Source organism: Eulemur rufifrons, chromosome 20, assembly GCF_041146395.1.
Source record: "Eulemur rufifrons isolate Redbay chromosome 20, OSU_ERuf_1, whole genome shotgun sequence".
Taxonomy (NCBI): Eukaryota; Metazoa; Chordata; class Mammalia; order Primates; family Lemuridae; genus Eulemur; species Eulemur rufifrons.
The window spans coordinates 32,072,171-32,090,620 of record NC_091002.1 but is presented as its reverse complement, the minus strand read 5'-3'; the positions used below and the strand labels follow the sequence as shown (position 1 = coordinate 32,090,620).

The 18,450-nt window shown below is 39.2% G+C and overlaps 1 protein-coding gene across 2 annotated transcripts in view; it reads right to left on the bottom strand.

Moving 5' to 3' along the window:
• PLCB1 (phospholipase C beta 1) overlaps window positions 1-18,450 on the bottom strand; it is a 652,483-nt gene that overhangs the window by 71,640 nt on the left and 562,393 nt on the right. Inside the window, exons 28-32 of one of the 2 annotated variants that reach the window (XM_069495451.1) lie at window positions 17,082-17,158; window positions 16,882-16,971; window positions 16,338-16,395; window positions 15,750-15,836; window positions 8,054-8,171 (exon numbers count right to left, since the gene is read on the bottom strand). In XM_069495451.1, the coding sequence (XP_069351552.1) occupies window positions 8,073-8,171; window positions 15,750-15,836; window positions 16,338-16,395; window positions 16,882-16,971; window positions 17,082-17,158 (411 nt within the window). In that variant the 3' untranslated portion in view covers window positions 8,054-8,072. The remainder of the gene's footprint in view (window positions 1-8,053; window positions 8,172-15,749; window positions 15,837-16,337; window positions 16,396-16,881; window positions 16,972-17,081; window positions 17,159-18,450) is intronic. The other variant, XM_069495450.1, reaches the window with a different exon arrangement.

The window sequence follows — 18,450 nt, the reverse complement described above, 5'->3', positions numbered from 1 at the left end:
ATCCCTTATTATTATTGCCCTTGATAATTTAGATTGCACACCCATGAAAATATTATTCTTCTGTTGAATATTCACTCATCAGAGGGAAAAACCACCATGCCAACCATCAGGGTAGGTGAAATATCTTTTTCCCTATTCTTCCCTGGCATTCATTTTATTTAGCATTTCATGATAAACTAGACTGAACCATAAATTAGAAGAACTCATTAATCTCTTCACTGGGTTTTCCCTGAATTCCCTCTATTGCTCTTCTAGATTTCTCCTGCTCCTCAAGGCTAAATTTGCAGATGGGTATCAGACAAGCTGTCTCCTATTCCCTGCCTCCTGTTTATCCCACTCTTATCTGCTTCCCACTTTCACTTTTCCACTGACCCCCGCACTAATACCAAGGCCAATAATAACCTCCTGGTTACTGAAGCCAAAGAACGCTTTCCTGTACCACTCACTGGCTTTAGACAATGTGGATCATTCCCTTATCAGTGCATGGAATTTCCCCTGGGCTTTCCTAAACACTCCTGGTTTTCCTTCCATGGCATAGGTTGCCCCTTTTCTGTCTCTCTCTTGCTTTTTCTCCTCTACCAGACCTCTCAAAGTTGAGAGTTATCCAGAACCACCTCCTGGGACCTATGTTGTAGATACGCCAAGGATTTTATTCATTCCTATGCTTAAATTCACTCTAGATTCATGATTCTCAAATTTTTCTGCATATGTATTTCACTTGGACAAAGTGTAGAAACTTTAAATCACTTGACCTTTTCTACTTGAATTCCTTCTTCTATATTCACCTGCATAACAGCCTTGTAAAATGCTATCATGATAAAAGAAATCATAAATGAACGGGGGTTTACCAGAAAACACATGTACTGTGGTATAAATCTGAAAGGCCAGGTCGGGAAAGTAGGTGCTGTCTCTTATTCTCCATGTGACTTTGATGGGACAAGCTGCTTTAACTTCCTGGGCCTCAAAATTTTAGAGCCCACAGATATGACTTAATTGTAGTTTTAATAAAAGGTTGAATGTGAATTCTGCCAAATGGTATTACATTTTCAAAGCCTGCGTAACTCCTTACTTGTCTGGAGATGGTATAAAAGGACAACATTGGAGAGAAATGTTTCCTACAGATAACAAAATTTAATCCCAAAACTGCTGTTTACCCTGGAGTCTATTCTATTTCATTTATTGCTACTTAAAACTTTTAGAGGGGAAAAAAGTGCAGCCCCTGTAGAACGAATGAGGCAAGTGTTAGTTTAGTACTAGGTCAAAGCAGGTGTTAGTAAGTGGGAGGGACGTTATGTTACAGCTGGGGCAATTTTCAGGTAGAAGACAATGCTGAGGAGGTTAGAAAAATGTCAATGCTAAGTTTATGTTTTAGAGGACTTTTCTGTTGTCCCTCAAATACTTTATACTGAGGGCCTGAGAGTTCATTGATCAACAAGGCAGTGACGCCTCTTTCTGGTACAGGAAAGAGAAAAAAGGTTTAAAAAATTTAATGTATTTTGGCAGAAAGTTTGTTTTGATTTTAAAGGATGGGTAATAGTGTTTCAACCATGGCAAGCTGCAACGGAAACTCTATATAAATCCTGGGAAAACCTTACGCCATGAAGCAGGGTAAGGTTTATGCCATTGGTGTGAGGGTAAATGGTTAAAACGTGGCTCTCCTAGGGGGAAAAAAAAAAAGCCCAATTTTAGACTTAGCTGATTTTCACAGTGTAAATATTTTCACCAGGGCCAATTTCAAACTACCAAATGGATGATCTTGAACAAGAAGTTGGGAAGAGGTGCTCAGAAACAGACTGTTAAAGCCACCACTAACAGACCGCGTGTAGTAATACACAGACGCAAAGTACCTCGAGACACAGATAATAGTGAACGGTATTAAATTATTAGTAAGGGATGAATTTTGAGTATTTTTTACCTTTATTTTTAATATAATTTATTTAATTGCAAGTTTATATAACTTAATGTTTAATAATGGCTGTTTAACAACCAGCTCATTAAATACCTAAAAAATTTAAAAACAGGCTCTGGTGAGCTAATATAACCAGCTCCAGCTCACCACATATTTGTCCTCAAAGAATAAAGAAAAATTAATATTTGCTTAAGCAATATTTAATTACATTTGAGTTCTGTGAGGTGAACACTTTGGTCTAGGTGTTTTTTATACTTGTTAATATTCTATTAACCGAACCCTATGTTGTCATCTATCAATATACATAAGTCAAAAGTGGTGATTAAAATCATCTGATGCTAGATAAACAGAAGATGGTTTTCTATATAATTTGTGTGAGTTGTGTGTGTGATGTATATTTCCTTTTCTCAGAAAAACAATCTAAGAAAAGATATTTGCTTATTGAATGGTGTGTGTGATGGACTAGATTGTGTGGCCCCAAAATTCACATGTTGGAGCACTAACACTCCCAACGTGACTATATTTGGAGATAGGGCCTTGAAGGAGGTAATTAAGGCTAAATGAGGTCATAAGAGTGGATCCCTGATCTGATAGGACTGGTGTCCGTATAAGAAAAGGAAGAGACACCAGACCTCTCCAACCCCCCCACCCCCACCTCCCGTGTACACAGAGGGGGGGGCCATGTGAGGACACAGCAAAAAGGCACTGCCTGCAAGTCTAGCAGAGAGGCCTCACCAGAAACCAATCTCGTAGGCACCTAGCTCTTAACCTTCCAGACTCCAGATCTGTGAGAAAATAAATTTCTATTGTTTATGCCGCCCAGGCTGTGGTATTTTGTTACGGAAGCTGAGCAGAACTAACACAACATGTAAATAATGGCAGTTCTAGACAGTTCCACAAGAGTAATAGGCTCCTTGCATCTCAGACTTTTTCATCATGTCATGAGGAATTCCTTCCTGTCTGCTCCTGTAGGTCTCAGTTAAGGGTTGCCACCTCCGGGAAGCTTTCCTTGGTTTCCCCAAGCCTGTGTGAGCCCTTCCTCCCAGGTAAACAGGTCTATGATAATGATGATCATAGCTGTTTGGTCCCAGTGCAATCCTTTACAGAATGGTGGATTACACCTTAGAAATTAAGATTATGCATGTGGCTATTTATATTTACATTTAAATAAAATTAAAATAAAATTGAAGGTTCAATTCCTCAGTTGCATTAGCCACATTTCAGATGGTTAATAACCACCTGTGGCTAGTGGCTACTATACTGGACACTCAGACATGGAAAATTTTCATCCCTGGAGAAAGTTCTATTGGACAGCGCTCTACTAGGTTGTAATGAACTGAAGGTGGGGGAGTGCATCTTTTTCTTTTCCTAGCACCTACTATGTGGCAGGCATGCAATAATTATTGGTTGAATTAATAAAGGCAAAAACCCCACTACTCAACTGCAGCCACTTAAAGCATTCATGGTTCTCAGAGGCCACAGAAATAAATACACCCATGTAAATTTATTACTGACAAGTAAAAAACTGAAAGTGAGCAATTTTCATTTTCCTCATGGTGAGAACACCAACATGCATCATTAAAGTATAATTATAGAATTCATCTCGCAGGTGTTAATATAGCAATCTATAGTTGTTAATTCGGAAGCACAATATCGATTTTAATTTATTTTTCTAGGCCATCTCTGCTCCATTGTTCTGTAAGTGACCCTATGGACTCATTAAATCTTTCAGCATGATATTTATGCAACCCTATTTAATGAGTCCTTCAACACCTTGAATTCTCTGGATCTCATAACTATTATTTTAGTGACAAATTTCTGACTTTAATTAATCGTATCCTTCACAGACTCCGAGGAGATCATAAAAAGGTCACTCGGTCGTATACAACCCTCTGCTGGTGGATGGCTTCTTTGTCTCCACGTATAAAGATCTTTAGAGACACACACACACACACACACACACACACACACAGACAACCCTCGAGAATCTATTTAGGTATTTAGATATCCTTACTCTCAGAAAACTTTCTTCATGCCTTGTTTAAATCTTTCATAATTTAGTCCAAAGCCGTCCCCATGACTCTAGCTCCAGAGATAAAGGAGAGTAGGATCATTTGTCACATGCTCCAGAGAAGCCCCTTCCTGTGCTATGGCTGAGACTTAAATACAATCTAAAAGCAGATGTTTCTCTTCTTAGGATGTTCCTTTAAATTTTTAGTATCCTCTGGGGTACACACTAGGGTCTAGTAAATATTATTTGAATGAATCGATGCAATCCAAATGGAAAACAATTACTTAACAAATAAAAAAAGGCTCCTTGCAAACTCCAATGCATACCCTAACCCCTTTCTTGTATAATTCAGAAGTAGGCTTAGTGGACAAGAGTGCTGTTCCGGGGCTGGGGCGGAAAGAAGGATGTAAGAGGGAGAGTGGGGCCAGAAGAGAGGACAAGATGATCTCAAAGGATGCAAACCCACTGGGTTCCTGGGTTTGAACTAAGCACTGACATATATAAGCCGAATGGCATGTAAGCAGGGAAGAACGGAGGAGGGAGGGAAGCCAAGTTTGGGAGGAGGTGAGGGTGGGGGGGCCCTTCCTCAATCCTGCTGCTGTAGAGAGGGGGGCTGCAACTCCTCAGCAGCCATGGACAGGGAAGGTTATGCCAAAGCCTTCCTGGGAGTCCCCTTCCCCTCGGCGTGGCATTGCTTCCCCACCGGATGTGACAAACGCAGAAAACAGCGGCCTGCCTTGCCGCTGATAGAAGCTGTGGCCAATTGTGGTTTCCTGGAGGTGAGTCCTGTTTTCATAGGGCTGGAGGTTTTCTAAAATCTAGTGCTCAGAGATGTCCTTCTCCAAGACACTTGTTAAAAACAAGCGATTTTGAGCAATGGGAACACGCGGTTTGTGATGTTTAACCGCACTTGCTGTTGTGATCAGTTTGGGGGCTAAATCCCTGGCAGGGTTTGGCTGAGATACTATGGAGGATGGAGGATGCCATCGGCATAGGAAACAGCATTTGGGATATTTGTTTGGTCGCTATGCCTTCTGGCCACTCACAGAGACATGCTTCTTTTAACAAAGAGGCTGGTGGTCTCTCCATTCTCCAGGTGCGTATACTGGGGCACACATGGTATGCCCTTACTGTTTGCCTATCCATGTCAACACGAGAAAGAGATGTCACACACATTGACATCTGGATCCTAAAGAATCATAACTTCAGATATTTACTGAAAAAGTGAAGGACACAATACACATGGCGTGTCCTAGGTTTGGCCCCTCTTGTATGACGTTTGTAAAGTTCACTCACTTTCTGAACCTTAGTTTCCTCAAGTATACAATGGCAGGAATAAGAACATAATATACGTGATGTGTTTTAAAGATCCTTGATAATGCAGGAGGTGCTCAATAAATGCTAATTATTATTGTTTTTATTATTTTTCAGAAAAAAATTTTTAATGCCCTTCTGTGGTCTGAAACTGACTTTTATTATTTTAAAGCATATAGGAACCATGTTTTCTGTTCTTCAGCACTCTCTATTGAAACTGGCATATCCTCGAATAAAGCAGGCACTTAATAAATATCTGGCATACATTTATAATTTTTCAATACTACGTCCTTGGAAATTTTAGAAATTGGTCATTCTATAGCTCTTTATCTAAAGGATCATATACACCCAAAACGAGCAAACGTCTTTTTGTTTGTTTGTTTATTTTAAACCCTGTTCTACAGTGATTGTAGCTACTAAAAAACAGAAGTTACCAAATAGAGTATAACTCACATATTCAACTTCACATATTAGTGGCCAGCTGATAACAAGGAATATATTTTTTTTCATCAATGCAGGTTTGTACTCACAAATAAAAAAAATGTGAAATTCCAACTATTTATGTGATGAGTATTCTTGGGATCAATCTTTTATCATAATAAAAAATAATTTTTTTGGCAAATGTGTGATAGCTTTTTGTACTACTACTTTTTATTCATTTACTTTGTTTTAAGCTGTAGTGTATGAATGAAAATGTTTAAGGAAAGAGCAAGAACACAAAACACATTTGGGGAAACGTTGAAATTGGTACAGAAATGTATTTTGTATACACTTCTATAAAAGAACTTTTTGTTCTTTTTTCAAATATAAAATGGTACAATGGGATTTTTTTTCCCTGTTTTAGCAATGAGACCTAACCATGAAAAGTGGGAAAGTGGTTCATTTTTATGTAACCTAGGTAACCTCTTACATGTGGAAAGCTAAGAGGACCAAAAAATGAACAATATAACAATTTTTTTTTTTTAAATTCCAGGTATTGTGGGAATACTTGTTATCTTTTTTAAAAATAAATATTTTTGCTCAGTGGGAAGCTCAGCTGACATTCTGGAGAAAATGCAAGTTGTAAACAGGCTATCACAAGCCTGATAGAGCACATCAACAAAAATGTAACATTTGTGTCCCCATTGCATTTATTTTGAAAAACACCACCCAAGTCACGTGTTCTTAGCTCTGCTGTCATTTGCATCCTCTGAGAAAATCTTATGGTCTACTCGGGGTATCAGATACTTCACAATAGCTCTCAAAACTACCAGGCCAGTAACAAGTGCAACAACAACAACAAAATCCAATGCTGCTTATAATTCATTTCAAAAATAGTCTTAACATTTATATCCAAATGAGAAAGGCATTTTCAAGGTCTCCCTGATGCCTTCCTGTAGAAGCTGGAAATCAATATTACATGCCTCTCCTCTGCCCCACCTTCCAATATGTAACATAACAAGGTCACACAGAAACAAAATTGTCTCTATTAAGAGGACATGACCAGAATTCAGAGCCAAGCTCCAGCTATGTTCTCAAATGGCATTCCCTGTGTCTCTCTTTCTAACGTTACAGTCAGTAGAAAATAAAAAGATGTCAAAGGGCCAGGCTTGTGATAGAATCAGGAAGTTCAAATACAATAAAACACCATGAAGGCAGCTTAAAGCTTCTTCCAGGTGCTTAAGACAGGAGGTAGGAACGTACTAGATCCTTGTCAGTTGAAATGCGGCCCATTGGAAATGTGGTAGCGTTGGCATTTCCCGGGAGATAGTTAGAATTCAGGATCTCCCACCCCACCCAGATGTTCTGGACCAGTATCTGCAATTATACAGGACGTCCAAGTAATTCATATACCCATTATGATTTGCAAAGCACTGAGCTAGAGTAACCGATGCAGAAGAAGAAGAAGAACTTATACCTCTTTCTCAGTAAAGAGTTGTTTTCAGTAATTCTTTGATGTGTTTCTAAATTATAGAAAGATCAACGAAGTTTGAAGACAAACACACTATAAGCCCCACTGTAAAACTCTAGTTCATTACATCAGAATAGAAGTTTGTTTTCTCTATAATCGTAGTAATGCCTCTTTTCTCCATGAAATGCACAGCCTTTAGGATGGCATAGGCCAATTTTCTTATTAGTGAAAGGAATACAATAGTTTTCATGATGCATCTCCTCTGGCAAGTCAAAGTTCTTTCTAATTTTCAAGGTGAAGTTGCTCAGCAACCAATAGCCCCTGTCCCAAGCATCCTTATTAGTGAGGTATTTCCAAAAGCTCTTGCTTCTACAGAATCAGGAAATCCTGAGCTGTCCCCTTAACTCAAAATTCCATGTGGGAATAAAATGAATTTTGCTAAACTTTCAAAAGGAGGGGTGTTGTAAGTTGTGAGGAGCGGGTTGAGAAGACGCCCTGAGAATTTAATTTGATCCCACTGGATTTTAAGAAAATAGGACCATGGATAAACAGTGCAGTGAGAAGTAAGAATGAAAAAAAAAGTTTCAAAAGTGAGAATAATAGTTTGAGTACAAGACAGAAAGATCAAGATTAAAAAAGAAGCCAATTTTGCAGATAGAGGAACAAAAAGAAGAAAGAGAAAGAAGACGATATGGAAGAATGAAATTTATATCAGGAAGAGAGAGCATGATGATGAAGAAAGAAATACTAGAGGAAGCCAGGAAAGGATGAGGAAGGCATCATGGGTGTGGCTGGGAATTTTAGCAGGAAAAAAAATGGGAATATAGAGAGAAGAATGAAGAACGAAGGAGCAAGTCCATGATGCCTGAAAACCGGATGGTCACACACCACCCTTCTCTCAAAAGCGAGCCCTCCCATCCAGTCCTACCTGGCCAGAGGGGCGGTGGTCACCACTTGAGAGCTTGAGGGTTGGGGGGAGTAAAGTTGGGGGAAACAGAGGGATCCTCATGGCAAGTTTCCGACAAGAATGAGGAGGAACCGTCCCCCTGTGTGGGAAAAAAAGGGAGGCTGTCATTTTTGTGGCAATGAAAGTGATTTCTAAGTCACCCGGTGTTTCCAATTATTTGTCTGGGAGGGCTCTTGAGTTCCTTCTAGAACAGAGATGTAGCACCTCCAACTGCTTTCATCTACCCCGACAGCGCCCGTGTGGTGAGGCACCCGGCCTACCACAAATGCAATGGAACTGGCGTTGCATTCTCCTTGGCTCTTCCCCACTTTCTGTAAGGATTAGATGTTAAACATGATCACAACTACTACTTTTGAAAAATCCTCTACAAAATCTCACTACAATCAAGAAACTTGAGAAAAGATGGTGTTGAATTATTATTATCATCATTATTATTTTGAGACAGAGTCTTGCTCCATTGCTCCAGGTAGTGTGCAATGGCATCATGGTAGCTCACAGCAACCTCAAACTCCTGGGCTCAAGGGATCCTCCTGCCTTTGCCTCCCGAGTAGCTGGGACTACAGGCACATACCACTAAGCCTGGCTAATTTTTCTATTTCTTATAGAGATGGGGTCTTGGTTTTGCTCAGGCTGGTCTTGAACTGCTGAGCTCAAGCAAATCCTCCCGCCTTGGCCTCCCAAAGTGCTAGGATTACAGGCGTGAGGCACCACCCTTGGCCAGTGTTGAATTATTGACAGCTGTTTGTTCAGTTGAACAGTGCAGCCCCATCAGTCTGGGCTTAATGGCTCTACTTATCTCCCCCAAAGAGAGAGAATTATTTTTTAATATACAATGTTCATTTTGTTAGCCCTCTACATAAATCATTCATTCAAAAAGTATCTATTGGACACCAACCCCATGCCAGGCATTGTTTGTGAGTGCCTGGAACTCAGGAGCATCAGCCAGCATCAGTGAACAAAATAGACAAAGCCCCTGCCCTTGTGGAGCTTCCATTCTAATGGGGAGGGACCAACGCTGACCACTTAGGAAAGAAGTATATGACCTAATGAGAGAAGGTGATAGATGCCATGAAAAACAGAAAGTAGAGCGAAGTAAAAAGGAGGGAGGATGGCGGGGGTGGGAGAGTGGCGGAGGAGACTTGCAAACTTAAAATAAAATGGTCCTAGAAAGCCTATTTGAGAAGACGGATGCAGGCGAAGACTTGAAAGACAGGAGGGAGTTGCCCAAGCAGACACTTGGGGGATAAGGAAACAGTCCCTACAACAGCCCAAGGTGGGAATAGACCGGCTTGTTGAGACCCTGCAAGGAGCCCAGTATGGCCTGAGCAGAGAGTGGGTCAGTGAGGAAAGGAAGGGATGCAGCAAAGTGAAATGAGAGCATGTGGGACTTCCTAAGCTTTTGTTCTAAGAGAGATGGGAGCCGTTGGAGGGTCTTGAACAGAGGAGTGACCTGATTTAATTTATGTTCTAAAAGGATGACTCTGGCTGTCACGTTGGGAATAGATTGTGAGTGGATATAAGCAGTAGCAGGAATACCAGTTAGGAGACTATTTAGACACCCAGGTGAGAGACAAAGGTGGCCTTGGTTAAGGTGGTTGTGCTGCAGTTGGTACCTTAACAATTATAAAGATGTCTTAACTGCTTTATAATATTTTTCAAGTATACCTAAAACAAGGACCCAATAAGAAACTTAAGAATTGTAACAGCTCATTATGCATTTCCCAAAATCTAAGAGTTAATTTTTTTTTTGATAATATGTAAGGTGCAATGGAAACAAATCCTTTTCAACCAAAGATAGAAGAAAACTTATTTCCTATTTTTTTATATGCACCCAAACCATATACATGCTGCTGGGTACTCTCTTTGACATGAGAGTTATACTACTAGCATCATTAGCTAGGGTACAATCCATTTTGATGCCAAATGGTTAAACCTGCTAAGCTTCCCCCCACCCCAGTTGTATAGTGTGTATGTGTGGGGGGGTATAAATGTGTGTATTAGTGTATATATGTGTGTGTGACTCTTTGAAATATGGAAATATTATTTGAGGTTTGGTTTCAGGTTTAAATTCAAAGACCTCCTTATTCAATTCAAAAATTAACCTCAATTAATGATTATAATAAATGTAGCCACAAGTCAATTGATTTTTGGTGATAGAAAATGTATAAATAAAACTCCAAGGGGTTGATTTGTTCCACTAATATGGCCTTAGGGATCATACATAGAAACTAGAGAATATAGTTCTTATTCTTAGCAACTGTTTTCCTATTTGGAACTGAAACTTTCTTCAGTGTTTTTTCAGCTCAGTGGTCCTACATTTCCCCTTTAGCAACAGCCTTGTCTCTGGTCTCCACGTACTGCTCCATCAAATATTTCAGAGCACTTAATAGATTTCCTCTTTGGATTTTCTGTAGGTAAATACAGTCAGTCCTCCATACCCACATCCATGGATTTAACCAGACTTGGATCAACACTTTCAGCAAAAAAAAAAAAAAAAAAAAAAGATGTTGTGTCTGTAACAAACATGTACAAACTTTTGCTCTTTGTCATTATCCCCTAAACAATATAGTACAACAACTATTTACATAGCATTTACATTGTATTAGGTATTATAAATAATCTAGAAATGATTTAAAGTATATGGGAGGGTGTGTGTGGGTTATATGCAGATATTATGCCATTTTATGTTAAGGACCCGATCATCTGTGGATTTTGGTACCTGTAGGGGATCCTGGAAGCGATCCCCCTCAGATACAGGAGGGATGACTATATTTCTGTTGGTTTGAGGTTGGCCATCCTTTTCCTCAAAATGTTGAAGGCCACAGATAAATCAGGTAAGAGTTTCTGGAAATCAATTAAATTTTTACATTCTTTTTTTTTAAAAAGGGTTTGGGGTGTGTGTATGTTGTACTATTTTCATTATCCTAGTTATACCAAAGCCAGACTTAAAATAACAACAACAAAAACTAGAGATATATTGGGAATAAAAAATCTAATTAGTATTAGCAAAATTCATACAAATCATGCACGATGACAGGCACACAGGAGAGGTGGAAGTAAAACCAAAGGGTTTTCCATTTATGATTGTGTGGATTTTTTTTGTGTATGGCAGGTGGGCAGGTAAAAGCCAATGGAATGAAACCCCATCTCATCCTATTCCTAGCGTTAAACTGTGTTTGCTGGGGCCACTCCGAACCCTACCAGCACATAACCCTCTACTCTAGCAGGTGGTGAGAATTCTCCTCTGGTCCTGCCCTCCATCCAGTACATCCATTGCCATACTCCCATATTTTCTCCTCCTTAGGAAAGAAAAATATGGACAAAGGAAGGAGAAAGAAAGTTGATGTGGCAAAGAGAAGGGGGAGGAATCAATGGTATGCAAGTCAATCTAAGTTATAATTTTGTTTAAGTTTCAAACTCAGTTGCCTTGTGGGGGCCAACAGACAACAGAAATCCACCAAGCAGCCTACGGAGTACCATCGGGCCTAAGGGGCAGCCTCTTCTCAGCTCTAGAGATTTGTTTGCATGTTTATATTATAATCCTATAACCTATTTTTTCAAAAGAAATGAAATGTTTTAAAAAAAAATTTCCAATTTCTACGTAACAGTGATGGTTTTTAATGTGCCCACTTGGCTCAGATGAACTACATTTCCCAGAGTTCCCTATCTGTGTGCTTTGGCTTATGGTGGGTGACGTGAGGGATTCTCCTGAGAGTGAGGGCTAAGGAGGGAGGCAGCAGCCATTTTGTAACACACAGGCATTGTTGCTGACCTGTTGATTCGTCTGGTTGGTGTGAAGCAGCAGCTGGGTCTGCAATCGTTTCCCTTTCCCCGTGGCTCTCCTTTTAGTTGCCTGACTCCTGGGGCCAGGTATGTGTGTGTGCTCAACTCTGTGACAAAAAGTTTCAGCTTCTGTTACTCTCACCGACCCTGCTTGTAATCTTACCTCCTGGACTGTCTGGCTGTCAGGGGTCAGCATTGAACGTGGGCGCAGCCTTGTGATGACTGCACAGAGCCAGCCACCACGATGGCATAAGCCAATTCCCTGTAACTCACACACATGCCATCTCCTCCTGGCTCTGCTTCTCCAGTTGAATCCAGACTGGTACGGATGTTAATGAATTCAAAAAATTTATAAACACTACGTGGGGACTTTCTATTTCTGGTAATGGCTGGTTAGGTTATTTGAATCATGCTTCCCACTGAAAATAACCTAAAAAGCTGGGTATGATATTAAGCTATCTTTAGACACCCTCAGAACCACAAAAACTTAAAGAGTGATCAGACCCAAACTGAAGGGAACATTGAACCTAGACAGGTAATAAGCTTGGAAGCTACTTTTGCCCTGACGCTTTTTTGCCAATGCTGGAATTTTTGAGTTTATCTTTTGACAACCTTGAAGGGTGAGGAGCCTACATTCAAAACCTGAGGCCTGCCCAGAGGGAGGAATCTCCCAGGAAGCTTCTCTGTTATAAACTAGGATATACAGATTGTAGATCTGAAAATAAACCAAATAGAAATAAAATGAAATATAAAACCTGAAATTAAAAACTCGGTGGATGAGTAAAACAGCAGGTTAAACAAGGAATTAGTGCATTAGAAAAAGGGTCAGAAAAAAATTGTCCACAGGGCAGCAGAGATAGACAAAAAAGTGAAAAATACTAAAAAGAGTTAAGAGACAGAGAAGATGGAGTAAGAAGGTCCATTTTATTTTATACCCAAATATATGTATGGAATCCTAGAAGGAAAGGAAAAAAGTCAACAGAAGCCATATTTGCTTACACGATAATTGAGAGTTTTTACAGAAGTGATGAAAGTTATCTATTCAGCCACCCCAAACATATGTTTAGATACGTTATTTAAAAACTGCATAAAATACAAGAAAAAAATCTAAATTAAGTTAAACAGGGGAAAACACAAATTATTATCAAAAGAACCACATTAAGACTCACAATTAACTTCTCATCAGCAACAATGGAAGCCAGAGGACAGTGGAATTTTATTGTCAATGTGCCAAAAGAAAATAATGGCCAACATAATATTCTATACTCAGTGAAAATATCATTCCAGAATGAAGGAAATGTAGATTCTCATCCACTTTAAAAGAAAGACATTTTTGGACAGAAACAAAAATCAAAACCCCAAAGAGTTTATCACCAGTAGACTACATGCAAGGAACTTCCAGAGGAAGTACAAGGGGATGACCCCAAATGGACCGTCTGGGACACAAGAAACAATGTTTAACAAAGAAGGTTGTGAAAATAGACAGACAAATCTAAACGAACACTGATTGTATAACATAGAATAAAAATGTCTTACGTGTTTAAAAGTCTGTAGGATTAAAATAAATTTCAAAAAAAAAATGGAGAGTGGACAAAGGGAATTAAAATGGTTCCCATGTCCTGGTACTGCCAGAAGGAAAATATAGTATACATTTTATATTCAACAATGGAAGCTATATTTTCTAAAAAGGGAATTCTTTAAATTGATAAAAATTAAAAATAGATTTCTTCCATAGAACAAACATAAACAAACAACTGTCAGTCAATCAAGACTTGACAGTGAGCAAAACACAGTCTACAGGAAGCCAGTCCCCACTCTGTGGTCTGGCTTCTGGGAGACCCAATAGGTGCTGGCAGGGAGAATCCACATTTCCCCATCAGTAGCCAAAGATTAGAGACACATATAAATCATTTAAGAAAAAAAAAAATCTACTTTCAATCCCCAAGTTAGTCTTTTCTCTCCTGAACACTGGGGGAAATACCAGCCGCATTCAGGAGTCTGTCTCAGAGCCCAGCGGTGGGTCTGACAAGACTAACTTCATGCAGGGAGATGAGTCACTCACCCTGTTACAAAGATGTCAGAGGGGAAATGAGGAAAATCAGTCTATATTTCCCTGGTGGAGGAAAAAAAAAAAAAAGAGCCAGTAGCTACATGGTGAAATGTTCTCTGGGAATGAATTAAAATGCCCTAAAGCTTCCTGGAATTCTCTCTTGATGATGAGCGAAATTAAAACAGAAACCTTGTGTTCTAAGAAGCAACAAAGACAAATTAAGCATCAGAGAAAAAGTGAATTACACATTTATCAACTGTTTTATGAGGTTATGGAGACAGTTCATTAAAAAGTCCCCTCAAAAGGTGATTCTTCTTGTAATCAGAGTCAGTAGATACAAAGTGATCAATATACATTGGGATGTTTGCAGCAGATTCAAGGCAGCTCATGATTAACAATGTTTCACCATGTTAAAATAAATCTTGTTGAAGTGTCCAGGAAAAAGGCAGAAGATCCATTTTTATAATGGATCAATTCAGAGTTGAGCAGGACCACAAAGGCATGGTTTCTTTGCACTGGCAGTTGGGTTCTCGAGTTGTTTCTAACACCTGTTATACACATAAACTTTTTCCTATTGGCTCTGGCAAATCTAGGTATGGAAATCCCAAGGAATCCAATTATATCATTGAGTCAGAAGACTGGCCAGTGTTTATTGTGTCCACCTTAAGAATTCTACAGCTATGGTTTTCATAAAAAGACATCCCCAACAAAACTATAAACTGCATACACTTAAGGACTGGATTCAATATCTCACTGCTAGGGTGGCTAAGAATATCTGAACTGTATATTTATATGAGAAGCGTAAGAATTAACAACATATCTAAGTAATTATAAATTCTTACTTGAGAATCTATATTGCCAAGCCTAAAAACTTTAGAAATCAAAAATATTAAATAAATGTCCTGTACGATAAATATATGAAAGCAGAAGAGGAGAAATCACCATGAAAATATATTTAGAACTAGCCACAAGAAATGTGTAAGAACTAAATCAGTGAATGGAAGATACAATGAAATAAAACTAATACTTTTGAGCTGTGAGGACTCAAAAAATACTTGTGTGGAATGGCAGTATTTTTTAGAGTAGATATTTTAAACAGCAGATAGAAGGGCAGGAAAATGGAAAAACCCATTTTTCACAAACAGAAAAATATTCAGCGGTGAATCAAAATGGATGAAATGTTCTAAAACTGAGATGCTATTAATATTTGCTAACCTGAAAATATCTGATTTATATTCAGTTCATTTAAAGTTAACATTCATGAGACAATTTTAACCAAACAATGAGCACAAGATAATTTTAACGCAAAGCCCCAATAAACTATTACTGTGGGGGGCAAAAAAGGTCTGTTTTTTTTTTTTTTTTATTCCTGATTTATGAGAATATTTTGTTGGAGAAAAATCAGGGCAATTTTGGTGCAGAGCATCCTCTGCTGGACAGAATCTGGCATTGCAACATTGCATCAGGTATTTAGAACTGAAGTAAAGATGAAGCTTACTTAGTCTCTGATTCTGCATCTTGCACACTAGAATCAGCTGGAGGCGGGAGTGGTGGCTTTAAAAATACCAGTGCCTGAGCCACCCTCCAGACCAGTCTAAGCCAGATCTCTGGAGGTGGATTCTGTGCACTTGCAGTTTTTAAAAGCTCACCAGTGGATGATAAATGCTTACTGAATATTGCTGCATTTTTACCTTCATTGAGAAAGATATGTGAGTTTCATATGTGGGAACTGATCTGAGGTACTTACATGAACTAGGAAGGTTTTATTCTTCCTGAATGGAAATAAAATAAAATAATTGAACATTATTATTTAATTCCGCTTACCTTGGGACTTTCATCCAGGATCTGCTGACGTATCTCCTTGTGTTTCTCTACAAGTTTTTCTTGCCGTTTACTTTGTGCCTCTTCTAACTATAAGAAAAGGTATAGGGAAAATCATTTTCATCTAAATGTTCAAGCGCACGTTTTCAGAAAGAATGGAAAGCTTTCCAGAGGGGGTGGTGATCAGCGGACTGCACTATTCTTACATTTTTGTAAATGTTTGAACATTGCCATAACATCAAATTAAAAAAAAAAAAAATAAGAAAGACGGCCCTTGGAAGTTGCCGTCTTCTTTATCATTGATGACAACTGAAGTTTCTTTTGGGAAAATTCCCCTTCACACCATGTTTCTAGGCTTCTGACTTTGGAAATGATTCTACCTTTAGATGAATCCTTTTGTATAGCGGTTTGCCATTCAACTTGCAAAAACACTGACTATGGAGTGCCCACGCTGTGGAGCAGCTCTGCTGGGCACTAGTGATAAAGAAACACAACAAGGCAAAATGGCATTTCCTTCCAGAAGCTCACAATGAGCTCCCCAAAATATTCACACATGGATTGCAAAGGAGAGAGAGTGGCAAACCCACATACCCTCTTGATGTACTGCACCACCTCCTGGATGTATGACCGGATCATTTCTGTCTTCTCCCTAAAAGCAAACGACCAAGAGATCATTACACCATCTCATCTGGAATCGACAAACATGGGAATGTCAGTCTTCTAGATGAAAGTTTACACAACTCTTAACATTCTTATTATTGATACCATTACAAGGAAGAAGCAATCCTCCAGCCTCTGGACAAAGGTCAGGTCCCTCCCAAGGCACAAGCTCTGTTTTCTCTAAATGCCAGGACAGTTATCCGATGGTGTGGGAGGTGAGGATTTAGCCTGGCCCCAGGGAAGCTCTTTGCTTACTCTTCATCCAAAAGACCCTGGGTAAGCCTCCAACCTTTACTGATCTGCCCTTTGTTTGATAGTTCACTATAAAAACCTTATGAAAGGGATATTTTGAAAGGTTAATTACAGGAGAACCTTCAGGGGGGTCTTTGTATGGTTAAGAACCTGTTGTTCTGATACACAGAATAAAATAATTTCCAGGTAAAATGTCGGGGGGGGGGGGGTGCTTTCTACTTACTCTTCCATCTGACTTTTGTCTTTGGATTTAGCTTCTGTAATCTTTTCCTGCCTCTTTTTATCCATTTTCTTCTTTAATTCCTTCTTCTCTCTGAAGTCGAAATGGAAGTAAAATGGGGGGGAAAAAAGGAAAATCAAACAGGAATTCGAGTTTAATAAATGTAGATATACATGTGGATTGTTACAGGAATGAAAGCTTACTTCTCACAGATTTCTTTGAGCTTCTTTAGCTGATTGTTCTGACACTCTTCAGCAACATCTGTCAACTTTTGAATAAGCTGGGGAAACAAAATGCCAGATTGCTGTTTTACATGATCACAAACAGGGCCTCCTCCCTCCCATCCCCATCCCCACACAATAGTATCTGCAGTTAGAAAATGTATAATGGATGTTTAGCAATAGTTAAAATTACCAGACATCTAATACTAGCAATGAGGACATAATTCAGAACCATGACATCTTCTAGGTTTATATGTTTTAATATGAAATTCTTATTATCTCTTTTGAGTTAAAGAGAATTCATAGATTGTTGGGGCAGTTCCTACAACTTGGCTCAGTGCGAAGACAACTAACAGTGTGGACCCAGGTTCCAATCTCTACTCTATGTCTTATTACAAGTGGGATTTGGGGTAAGGGCCTATATTTCCTGAACCTACATTTTCTCGGTTGTAAATGGGATTATTACTGCCTTTATCTCTTTGAGGTACCATGAAGCTTAAAATAAAAATGAGTATGATACAAATGTAAGTTATAATCAACAGTGAGTTACAATTCTTTATTGTTGAATTGCTTCAAAGATGCCATGAGTTACCCATCTTAGGAACTGATGTTTGTGTCCTTGTGTGGGTAACTTCTAGTTGATACAAAGAACATCAGAAATTTTCTTTTGTGCTGTCCTGGAACTTTTATTCTTTTTGAGACAGGATCTCGCTCTGTTGCCCAGGCTAGAGTGCAGTGGCATCATTATAGCTCCCTGGCAAGCTCAAGTCCTGGATTCAAGCAATCCTCCTACCTCAGCCTCCTGAGTTGCTGGGACTACAGGCATGCACCACCATGCCCAAATAGGTTTTTTTTTTTTAATTTTTTTTGTAGAGATGGGGTCTTGCTATGTTGCCCAGCCTGGTCTCAAACTCCTGGCCTCAAGTGATCCTCCTGCCTTGGCTTCCCAAAGTGCTTGGATTATAGGGGTGAGCCACCGTGCCCAGCCTTGCCATCGAACTTTGATTACTTCACTGTGAACACAATTATTCATTGTCTTGCATTTATTTTCTTATCAAACCAAGCTTCCAGAGAGCATCAACTGTGTTTTCATATCCTTGGCACTCCAGACAATTCCTAACATTCAATAGATGCCCAATAAATAGTTGCAATTACATGAAGGTAATTTTGCCTGCCAACTTCTTCTTTATACCACATGAAGAAAAGGACCTTCTGTCGTTGCTCAGGCCGCTGTAGCAACTAGACTCAACCCTTCCTACCGAAACACAGAATAGATGATGTGGATTTCTTTGAAAGGCCTCACTTCTGGTTCCCATAGATGGAGAGTCTCTTTCCCAAAAACATACAAAGC